Source organism: Cyanistes caeruleus, chromosome 13, assembly GCF_971803275.1.
Source record: "Cyanistes caeruleus chromosome 13, bCyaCae1.hap1.1, whole genome shotgun sequence".
NCBI classification, from domain to species: Eukaryota; Metazoa; Chordata; class Aves; order Passeriformes; family Paridae; genus Cyanistes; species Cyanistes caeruleus.
The window spans coordinates 65,009-76,454 of NC_141713.1; the positions used below are offsets into that span (position 1 = coordinate 65,009).

Sequence of the window (11,446 nt, forward strand, 5' to 3'; positions counted from 1 at the left end):
GAAAAGTCCAGGACGTGGCAGAAAGCCACGACCGGCCCCGCCGCCCCAGGACACCGCCAGCCCCCAGATGCTGGCCGCGGCAGACGCGGGCATGGCGCCCGACCTCACCGGCGCAGGGCGGCCGCCGCCGCCGCCGCCGCCGCCGCCGCCGCCGCCGCCGCCGGCCGCCGCCGCCGCCGCCGCCGCCGGCCGCCGCCGCCGCCTCCTCTCTGCCGCTTGCCGCCGCGCCGCCGAACTAACGCTCGCACCCCTCCAGCTCACGCTATTTATAGCCCACGGCCGGCCAGCCCAGCCAATCACAGCCCGAGGCAGCGCCGGGCCCGCCAATCCCAGCCCGCCCGTTCCCGCCGCGCTCGCCTCCGCGACCCCCCGCTGTCCCCTCACGCTCCGCTCCCGCGATCCCCCCCGCTCCCCCCCCTTCTCCCCGTTTCTTTGGGCGAAATTACGGCCGGGACCTGAACGGGGAGCCCCCGCCCACCCTCCCGGGACCCAGCAGCACCTCTCGGGGCTGCGGCAGCTCGGCTCCGCCGGCTCCCAAAGCGACAGCGGCCGGAGCGGCACACCAGCAAAACGGGGGAGCGGGACCGGGCCGCGACTGAGCGGGCTGAGCTTGGCGGGACCGCGCCTGGATTCAAAGGGCAGCTGTGATTGGCCAGAGCGGAGCAAGGCGGGCCGGGATTGGCGGAAGCTTTGAGGCTGCGGCCCATGGGAGCGCGAGGCGCTCAGTTGGGCGGAGCCAGGGGTGCTCGCAGGGTCCGCGGTCGTCCTGCGCCCCGCTCGCCAGACTCCCGTCCCCTTCTCCGGCCCTCGCTATTGCCCAGGTCCCGCCTAAAAGGCCCCCGCAGAGCCTCTATCGGAGCGCCCCAGCGGCACTCGGGGCAGGGGGCGGGGAGGGGCGTAGCCGCCAGCTCGCCCGGGTGTGGTGCCAGCTCGCAAATCTGCGATGGCAGCGCGGAGCAGGGAGCGGCGGTGGGGAGGGCGTGCACAGCTCGCTGCGGGCTCTGAGCGCCTCTTCCCTCGCAGCGGTTCCTCTTCTGCGAGGACTTGGACTGCCCGATTAGGTGCTGGCCGAGGTAAACACCTTAGCAAAATACCTAAGTGCCCGCCCCTCGCCTGCTGCGGGTCTGCTGCTCACCGTCCTTCTCCCCGCAGTCCGTCTGTGAAGCTGAAACTGATCTGCCACCCGTCACTGCTGTTATTCTTAGCCGCCGGCCTGCACGGCCGCCGCTCCTTTTAGCGCCGTGTCCCTGCTCCCGGCCGTGTCACTTTACACACTTAACGCTATTTCACCCCTCCCTGCTATTTACAGACACCGCCCCGCTCACTCCCTCCCCAGGCTCGGCAGCCGCGGAACTGCCGTAGCTCCCGCTGCCGCCTCCCCCCCGTCACCCAGCGGAGCGGGGCAGGGCCCCGGTCGGGGCACAGCGGCAGTACCGCTCTGTGCCCACAAGAGCTCAACATAACATAACTAACTCAAAGGCAGCTCACACAAAAAGGGAAAGAGGAAAGAATAAAACATCTGCGGAGCTCAAAAGCAGAAACTTTGTATCCGTGTGCACTGACATCCATGATTTTTTACATTTCCATTTTTTCTTTACATTTGACTTCATCCCCAACAGTTGTCTAAGAAATAATGTTATTAAATCTTTGTTTCTCTTGGTACACCGTGAGAACTAGGTGTTGCTCTGTATGTGTGGCTTTGGCCACGCTTGTGGACACGTAAAGTCAGTACTTGGAGTCTTCTGGACACATAATGGGCAAAGTGTGTCGGAGGGCCCCAGTGGATAAATTGCTGTTCTGTACATCTGTAGTGGTGCTGAGTTTTCCTTTGGTTAAGACCTTAACCACGTTCACTGTGGGGAAAGCTGATGGACTCCTGACTGCAGGGCTGGGGTGATGGTGCTGCCTTCTGCATGCCTTTCCTTTGTGGACACAAACCAGTGGAAAAGCAAGGCCCTGAAGAAATCAGGATCCTCCTGAGAGGGCCACTCCGTTCCAGCAGCAGTGCTGAACACACTCCCCCTCCTCTCCCAGTCCTGGCCAGCGCTACAGCATGCAGGGGGAGCTGCCTGGGGAAAATGGAATCTTGGCCCTGCTCCACCAGGTACCAACCTCTTCCTCTGCTAGACAATGTGCCTTCACACAAAAGACGAGTCCCCAAAGGATGGGCCTTGCAGGCTCTTGCCTTGGAGTGGGAGCAGCTCCACCCTGCTTTTTTTCTGCTGACTGTGTGAGTGTGCTGCCTCTCCCTGATGAATTAATCTTGATCTGTGGTGTCATAAAATACGCTCTTCTGATTTTATTATATTCATCTAAGGTTGTATTTCTTCTTAACTTTAGATTTCTCGTTAACGTGAGATGAAAGCGGAAATATCTGCTCTGTGTTTTCAAGATGCAGATGGTCCCTGTACAGCTCAGTTTGGGTGTGTGGTTTGCCTCATCTTCTCACAAAAAGATGTTGAAAGGGCAGGAATAGTGAATGAGTTATAATAAGCAAACTACTCCCTGCTGTGAGAGTAAATTAAAAACTTGCAGTATCTTTGTCTAAATTGCAAACTAACCAGCGAATCTTGTACTTTGGAGACTTGAATTAAGGGCTTTATTCTTCCTGTTATTTAAAATCTGATGATGATTCTGATTTCTCTGCTTTTTCATGTCTGTGAGGGACCAATAAGGCTACAGAGTCACAGACTGAGAAGTAGCTGTAATGATTTAAATGACCTAAACCTAAGGAGAGAGTACTGAAGTGTTCAAAAGAGAACCCAAACCTTTCCAGCTGATGAGCTCTGAGGAAATATTAGCTGATCATTCCATTGTGGCTCATTTATTTAAATCAGATCCTGGTGTCTTCTGTAGTGTGGCCAGCACTTGTCAGCAGCCATTTAGTGTGATATATTGGTGGCAAACTTCTTGTCAGGATGTTGGTTGACAGCAGCAGTAAAAACTGTTGAACGCAGCAAAGAGATTTAAAAATGCTCAACTGTTTTTTGTAATGCTTGTCAGGTACCTTTCTGTGGCTGTGTCACACCTAATGGGCTGTAAAGATGTCACTATAAATCAGTGCTGAAAATGGGACTGGGTACTAAATGCAGGGGTATAAGGAAGGGCAGAGAGAAGAGATCCTTGGAAGGCATTTTGGAAAACTGCTGTGAGGCCAGAAGGCCTTCGGTTCATCCCCAGTGATGCCGCGGTTGGGTTAGTCCTGCCCAGCAGCGACAATCCAAGTGTTACATGGACAGTTTTTCTCCCAGCTTCTCTGCCCCAGGAGGCCCACTCCCAACAGGAGGAGATGAAAAGAAGCCTGGACTTCTTTTTGAGAAGGAAATTTTAGGAGGCTCTGTGCCAGCTAAATCCCTGGCTCAGCTGAGGGTTCACGGGGCAGCCTGACTTGGATCAGAACCAGCCAAAACCGAGTCCTCATGCCTAAATATGTCCTGCTTCCTGTAGTTTTTCCCTGCCTTGCTCTTTCTGCTGCACATTTCCTCCCTGTTGTTCATTTTCCAGGGACAAGAATTAGTTCCTTCAGCCAGGCAGACTTGGCCTCTGGCAGCATCCAGTACATCCACACCAGTGAGGAGGAAAAGCACACGGATGCCTTCACCTTTTCTGATGAAAAGAAAAGGTCTGATGTCCTGAAAAGTGAAAAAGAAAAAAGAAAAGTGAAAAAGAAAAGAAAAAAGAAAAAGATGAAAAGAAAAGTGTCTGATGGGACAAACGAGGTCAGTCCCAGCCTGACTTTTGCCTGAGTAGGCAGATGTGGCTGTTCCTCCTTCACCTGCTGTGGGATTTCCCACATCCCTCAGGTCAGGAAGGCAGCAAGGCCTGTGCAGGGAACAGGAACAGGGAACACCTGCCCTGTGGGCTCACCAAGAGCTGAGTGCCTGGTTTTCAGCTGCTTGCCAACTGTTCCTGGAGCTCAGCTTTGATTCAGTGCACTGACAGCGTACTGACGACATCCAGCCCCTGGAGAAATGCCTTTTTCCTGTTTTCTGAAAGAGAAGAAGTCTAGCTGCACATAGAGGGAGAGGGGAAAAACTGAGTGAGAGAGGGAGGGAAAGTGGATGTCCATAAATATCACAGAAAGAGGGAGAATTAATGAGTGGGGAGGGATAAAGAAGTGATCTGGGCTTAGCAGCTCAGACAAGGCTGAAATGAAGAGACCCAAACTGGGGATCGCTGTGCTCTTGCGGTGAAGTCACACTCTTGGAAGGCTGAATTCGGCAAGGGAAGCTTTTCTTCCTGTCCCAGGTGAGCCAGACATTTGACATCACCATAAACCCCGTGGATGACTCCTTGCCCATCGTGCAAATCTTTGGGATGACAGTTCAGGAAGGGGTGAGAAAAACCATCATGGAGTTTGAGCTCAAAGCGACAGATGCTGACACAGAGGTAAGGCAGGACCACCCCCAGCCTCCTTGCTCCCCTCTTGTGCTGCACACCTGGGCTTGTGTTTAAAGACTTAACGCTGAATTTATGCTCAGCATGGATGGAAATGGCACTTCCTCTTCTTCCTGGGTCTGGCCAGAGGCTGAGCTGTCTAACATTGGCTCTATCTCACTGCTGTTTCCCCTGCAGCAAGAGATCTGGCTGCCTGAGACAAAATCCTGCCCCAAAGGTTTTTGCCCTGGCAGAAGTAGCAAGGGACACACTGCCCGTAATGGCTGCAGGACTGGGGGCTGCTCTAGTGTTCGTGGATCAGGCACAGGGGTGGGTGGGAGCTGTCTCAGACCAGCTGAAGCAGGAATTCGGTGGGATGTGCCTTGTTTTATAGGGAGACACCTACAAAACAAAATCCCTTGAGAGAGGGACAAGGACAGGGCGGGGCTCAGGGAGAACCAAACCAGGAATGTTCTGTGCTAACCCTTGTGTTGGGAACACCAACACAGGGGAGCTGCCTGGCCAGAATCCCTGTCCAGCTCTCCTGAGCTGGAAGGGCAGTATCCTGAGGTTGTGTCCCCAGCTTTGCCCCTCCATGTCCGGGCACAGGTGGAGTCCCTGATGTTCGGGGCGGTGCAGCCGCCCCGGCACGGGCTGATGGAGCGCAGCGGCCACGGGCAGCGTCCTCTGCAGGCCACCACCTTCACCACGGATGACATCTACCAGAAGCGCGGCAGCTACAGCCACCGCGGCGGCAGCGCGCTCAGGGACCGCTTCACCCTCACCGTCTCCGACGGCACCAGCCCCCTCTTCGTGGTGCAGGAGGGAGGGAAGAAGGTCGGGGAGGAGAAGGGATGGGAGAGGGCCTTGGGAGCTCACAGGGAGGTGCCTCCTCTCGGGGCAGTGGGGACTGAGATGCTGACTGAATGTTCTCAGTCACGTCTTTGCTTCTTCCCCTCCCTGCAAACTCTGCCCTTGGTGCCAGCAGAGCCGAAGGGAGCTGAGCTGGTGACGTGGTGGCTGAGGCTCTGACTCGCACAGTAAGCCCCGTGTCTCTGAACTGTTGTCAGGTGTGGCCCACATCATGTTTAAGGTGGAGATCATGTCCAACGAAGACCGGGAGTGGCACGAGTCCTTTTCTCTGGTGCTGGGCCCAAATGATCCTGTGGAAGCAGGACCTAGGGACCTGCTGATTCAAGGCTGAAGTGAACCTTTAAGAAATGAGGAACAGGTTGAGTATGGAATTATCAGAGTGCAGCACAACTCGCTGCCTGTTGGGGAGGGTGAAACAGGGAAACCTTATGAATGTGATTTTTTGGCAGAACATTCTGAAAAAAGAAGGCTAGAATCGAAGTAGAAATGAAAGTCTGCTTTGAGTCATAAGATACAGAGTACTGGTTACTATATGACCAGAGAACAATAGCCTAGCCAGCTAAAGGAGAATCCCTGCTGATAAAACAATGCCCTTCTGCTGACAGAAAGCCCAAAGGCCAAGAAGCAAGGTAAGAACTTGTAAAGCTTGTAGAGCCTCAAATGCAACACTGTATGTAAAATCTTTAGTGGGTGTATCTCATAGTGATTGGATACTGGGAATTAGAATATTCACTATAGAAAAAGATACATTGGATTGTGACAAGAACATTGCTCTCTTAGCTTTTCACTCTTAAACCTCTCTCTCTTAACCCCTCTCTTACCTCTTAACCCCTCTCTTACCTCTTGGCTCTTCTCTCTTACCCCTTTACTCCTCTCTCAGCTCCCCTCTCCCCCTCTCTTACCTCTTCCACTCTTCCCCTCTCTTACTCTTACCCTCTTGGTTTTTCCCCTCTTACCCCTTTCTTGTCTCCCCCCTCTCCTAAGCCTCCCTGGTTTCCCCCGCTCTCCCTCTGTTGCTCTTACTCCCTCGCTCCCCTTTTCCAACCTCTCCTCCCCTGCTCTCCCTGCTCTCTCCCCTCCCCTGGACCATGTGGACGCCGAGGCTGGTGGTGGACAAAGGTCTCCCCTCTCTTAACCCTTATAATAAATTGCTTATACCTGAACAGCTTGACCCTAGAGAAGTCTCTCACCGCAAGCGAGCATTTTACACAGCAATATCTAAGCAATGATTTCTAAACATTTATTCAAGCTTAAACAGCTTATTCCTATTTATCACCACCTTTATAACCAGCGCTCGCCTGCCCCTGCAATACACAGGCACAGGGAGGGCGCTGCAGTTATTTACACAACAGAACAAGTAACATACCAAATTAAACACCCAGCACTATACCTCACTTTTGGAAACAAAACCTGGGCAGACACTTTAGTGTGCAAAACCCCTGTAAGAATAAAACCTGCTTTAAATATCTTAGGCATCAAGCCACAGACACGCCTATGAAATTCAGTGCAGCAGTGACAAAAAAAGGAATTATTTCCTTAACCTGTGAATAATCACCTCTAAGATTCTGTGATGCAGTTGCCACTGCACACAGCCACAAGCCGCCTTTTTATTAACAGGCAAAAGAACAAAGACAATCCCAATTATTCCCTTCTTGTCTGCAAAGAAACAGAGAAGGGAGAGATGCTTCTCAGAGGAGCATGGTAAAAAGACACATGGTGTAGAATATGGAACAGCTGGTGGTTCAGCATCTCTTCCACTGCAAGATCTAGGGGATATCTGATGCTACCTTGGAGGCAGGAGTCACAAAAACTGCCGGAGAGGGAAGAGAAAGGAGCTCAACGCTATCTGCTCTTAGGTTTTAGCACTGTGACCTTTACCTTAACTTACAGTTATGTGTTTCTGACAGTGTAAATCCCTTTTGTTTTGATTTTAACAGAGTACAAGAATTCAGTGATGAAGTAACAGTGGCATACAGCCTTTAATTTCCCCTGGTCCTCTCACCCAGCAATGAGGTCTCACAACAACAATACAACAATAGTTATAGAAGGTAACTCACTGTGCTGAAGAGTTCTTCAGAAGGATGGGAGCCACAATTGAGGCAGATCCTTGGACAGACAAGCCAGAGGTGTTTAGGCCTCGTGTTTCCTCCTTACCCCAGAACCAGCCTCTAAAGGGGAACACAAAGTTCACAGGCTTGTATTTGGAATTAACGCCATATAAAGAACAAAACATCCTAAAAAAGCTACATATCATACAAATAAACCAGCTACCTTCTTTGTGCCACTTTTCTGTGGAGCCACAACTTCACAGAAGTAATCTTGTTCTATCAATACAATGTTTTATTATTGATGGGCTTGTTGAAATCAGCGGGAACTCCAAGCACCCAGATATTCACAGCAGGCAAACATCTCTCTGAATACAACTGAAAAGGCCAGAAGGGCTGCTCCATGTTACCTCTGATAGCCACGTTTGTCTCTAGAGTACATCAGATGATCAATGCACGGCCTTGAAGCTGGTTTTTTTCCCCCTGTGTTCCTCCTTTCCATCCTTCTGCGTAGCCTTGTAGCAGATAAATCTGTTCAATAAAGGGCCCAGCTGACTGTGAGCAGAAGGCAAAGCAGAGGATTTGTCAGCATGAAAACCCACACTGCAAAGATGAACGAGCATCAGGGGCAGTTAAAAATATGCTAGAAATTAGTGCTAATGTCACACTACCCTCTCTTCCCTGTTTTCCATATCCAAAAGGAAAGTAAGTTGTGTGTGAGCCAGAAAAGCTAAAAGGGTCGGGCAATGTGCACACCTGCCATCCCACACAGCTCAGTGTGACTTAATGCACCAAACACAAGGGAATCGTTGCCAGCTGGGCAATAGACACCACGAAGCACACAGGTTTTCAGTGCTGTCAGCAGCTGCAAGGGGAGGATTGCCTCCGAGAAACATACCAAAACAATGAAAATAAAAAAAAAAACAGATTAGCATCTATTTCCATCACACATGTTTAAATTTATATACTATATTCATTTATATATGACATGCAATATATAAAGTATCAAAATATATTATTTTAACATGTATACGTATGTTATTATATATTAAATATATTATATACATTTTAATTATATATATTTATTAAAAATATAATACATATATTAAAATCAATATATATAATATATTAAATACAAATCTGTTTGTATATATTGGCATTACTTATATATCTTTACTTTTCTGGTTGCACATATGTCTATATCTTTATATATTTAATATACATTTCTATGTTTTTTATTTTTGTTGTATTTATTTAAAAGCCCCGAAGCTAACCTAATAAAAACCAAACAGTCCCTTTATATTAAACGGTATTTAAAAATATTTTAATACATATTTTTTATCATATTTATATACTTTGTTGATATACATAACACATAACATATCCTAAAATATATCATATTACCATCTATATATACAGAAATCATATTATAGATTATAAATCAATATATATGTATATATTTCTATTACTTATTTTTACGCCTACATATATATGTCTATATATATATATTCAGTCTTTAAATATTTTATTTATTTTATTTTTTTTATTTATTTAAAAGCCCTGCCTCTAACTAAATAAAAACCAAGCATCCCCTTTATCTTCAATATTTTTTAATATCTATTTTGATCATCTTTATACTTACAGGTATATACTCGGTTGATAACCTGCCCCCGCCCCGCCCACCGCTCTCACCGTTACGGCACACAGAGCAGCCGCCTCCTCGGGCTGCTTCGGTCCCAGGGCTGGGGAGCGACCGTTCGGTCCCGATGCCATTGGGGTTTCCGCCATTTTCCCGGGCCGTGGGGGAGAGAACGGAGCAAGAGCAGCGGCGGCGAGGTACGGGTCGTCGCGAGTGCCAGAAGCCCCAGAACGCGGCTGCGTCAAGGACCCCGGCAGAGAGAGGCGTCTTCACCGCTGCCTGTCGGCACCCGACCGGCTCGTGCCCGGCCCCGGCGTCGCCGAGCGCACAGCCCATGTCCACATGGCCGGAAAAGCCGCAGAAAATTGCGCCGGAGCGGCATCAGTGCCGGGGTGTTTGTCAGGCAGTCGAATTCACGCACCCACCACCCAGGGTCCTTCCATTTTCCCGCCTTTTTGGCCACCATCCTTGGAAGGTCAAGCCGGCCACGACTGGGGAACCATCTTGTGCGTGGCGTGACGTCACTTCCGCCCTTCCTCGCTGTCATCTTTGTTGTGGCTGAAGCCACTTCCGGTCGAGTGGCCATCTTTGTTATGGCACAATTAAGGCCCCCGCTACGCTCAGCGCCTCTGTCTTACTTGCCTGAACAAAAAACCTGCCGACACCGACCGACTCCAAGCACTCCGCCCGATTTTCTGCCACCTTTCCCGGGGCGAGGATGATGGCGGCGGGGCTCAGCGGCTCCGTAGCTGGGTGGCGGCTGTGCCTGTGACGGCAGGCATTGGAGTCAACGCCTCTGCCGGGGTCCTCCCGGCTGGCTCCTGCGGGGGTGGGGCGGTCCTGACGCGGATCTGTTCGGCTCGGCTCTTTCCGGCCCGCTTCGGCTCAGCTCGGCCCCGCCCGGCCCCGCCCCACCCGGCTCGGAGCACAGCTGCAGTACCGCTCTATGCCCACAAGGCTGCAGCACTGCCGCAGAGCTCAGCCAAGGGTGGGCGGGGGGTTCCCCTGCACGTGCAGAGAGGCGAGGCAAGAAACCACGTGTGCAACCCCCTTCCAAAAATTCTTCTCTGAGGAACGCCCCAAAAAACGCCCCCATCAAAACTTAGCAAGCCCTGCCTCTAACCAAATAAAAAACAAAATACCCCTTCATTTAAATGTATTTAATATTTATTTCTATCATATTTATCTATATTTATGCACATAGATATAATGTATAATCAATATAAAAGTATATTAACATCTATCCATATATTTTTCATATTGAATATTAATCTACTTGTCTAGTTTTAGATTACTTGTATTTATTTGTTTTTATTTCAATTTATATATATATATCCCCATATTTATTTCTTTATTATAGATGTGTATATTTTCATTTCTATATTAATCATTTAAAAGCCCTGCCTCTAAGCCTCTAACCAAATAAAAAACAATTAAACCCTTATTTTGAATGTTTTTAATATCTATTTCTATAATATTGATCTTCCATATTTATACACACAGATATAATGCATAACAGATATTAAAGTACATTACCATCTATCTGTATAGCTTTCATACTGATTATTAATTTACTTGTCCAGATTTGGATTACTGGTATTTATATTTTTTTTATGGCTCTATCTATCTATCTATCTATCTATCTATCTATCTATCTATCTATCTCCCTATATTTATTTTGTTATTATAGATGTGTATATTTTCATTTCTATATTATTCATTTAAATGCCCTGCCTCTAAGCCTCTAACCAAATAAAAAACAAAAAGTCCCTTCATTTAACTCTTTTTAATATCTATTTCTATCATATTGAACTTCTTTATTTATACACATAGATATAATACATAACAGATATTAAAATATATTATATTAGCATCTATCCATATAGTTTTCATACTGATTATTAATCTACTTTTCTAGACTTGGATTACTTGTATTTATTTTTTTCTTATCTCTCTCTCTATATATATAGATCTATCTAGCTTCCCTATATTTATTTTTACATGTATACATTTATATATTTCTCTTTCTAATGTTCTGCTTTCTGAAATTTGCATTTCTTTCTCTTGGAAACTCTCCCAATTCATTCAGCTAACACGTCAGAATGACAAAAATATAAATCCCTACTCAACCCCGAGTTCAGAACGCGCTCGTCTCTATGGACCTTAGGCACAGAAATCTCTCTCGGTGCATTTTAATACCTCAGGGATGCACAGATGTGTTTTATACACTCCCATTTTACAGGGAAGTAAGAGGTGGAAAGACAAAACCCACTTTCTTAACCCTCAGCCGTTCCTGACATAACAAAACCCTAACGACGGAGTGCACAGAGAGGGGGTTCCTTTCCAAGGGAATTTAGAGACGTCAATTCCTGTTCTGTGCCAATACCTACTGTAAAAACCAGAACAACTCCACAGGTTTTTGGATTCTGCACCCAGCCCTCCCAGGGAATTTCCTGGCAGCTCGGGGTCCCCTCTGGGCAAGGGTACCCAGCAAAAGCCCTCCCCATTCCCC

The 11,446-nt window shown here is 48.6% G+C and overlaps 1 protein-coding gene and 1 long non-coding RNA gene across 4 annotated transcripts; one reads left to right on the top strand and one right to left on the bottom strand.

Annotated features, from left to right (window-relative positions):
* Nucleotides 1-1,528: 1,528 nt before the first annotated feature.
* Nucleotides 1,529-8,232, bottom strand: LOC147650627 (uncharacterized). Of its 3 annotated transcripts, none has more exons than XR_015275943.1 (4): nt 8,052-8,232; nt 7,308-7,418; nt 3,868-5,588; nt 1,529-3,632 (listed from the first exon to the last, which is right to left on the bottom strand). It is a non-coding gene; the product is annotated as an uncharacterized LOC147650627 (long non-coding RNA). The 3 variants fall into 3 exon arrangements; XR_015275942.1 differs by lacking the exon at nt 8,052-8,232 and adding an exon at nt 7,706-8,045; XR_015275941.1 differs by lacking the exon at nt 8,052-8,232 and having other exon boundaries at nt 7,308-8,045.
* Nucleotides 4,999-5,570, top strand: LOC111922008 (extracellular matrix organizing protein FRAS1-like). The gene is made up of 2 exons (XM_023917577.2): nt 4,999-5,214; nt 5,448-5,570. Exons 1-2 carry the CDS (start codon nt 4,999-5,001, stop codon nt 5,568-5,570), a joined length of 339 nt encoding a protein of 112 aa, XP_023773345.2.
* Nucleotides 8,233-11,446: the final 3,214 nt, after the last annotated feature.

Bases quoted from the DNA above. Each gene is read 5' to 3' on its own strand.
- LOC111922008 (XM_023917577.2), top strand. From the start codon at position 4,999: ATGTTCGGGGCGGTGCAGCCGCCCCGGCACGGGCTGATGGAGCGCAGC. The intron at 5,215-5,447 runs GTCGGGGAGGAG...AACTGTTGTCAG, and splicing joins TGCAGGAGGGAGGGAAGAAG to GTGTGGCCCACATCATGTTT.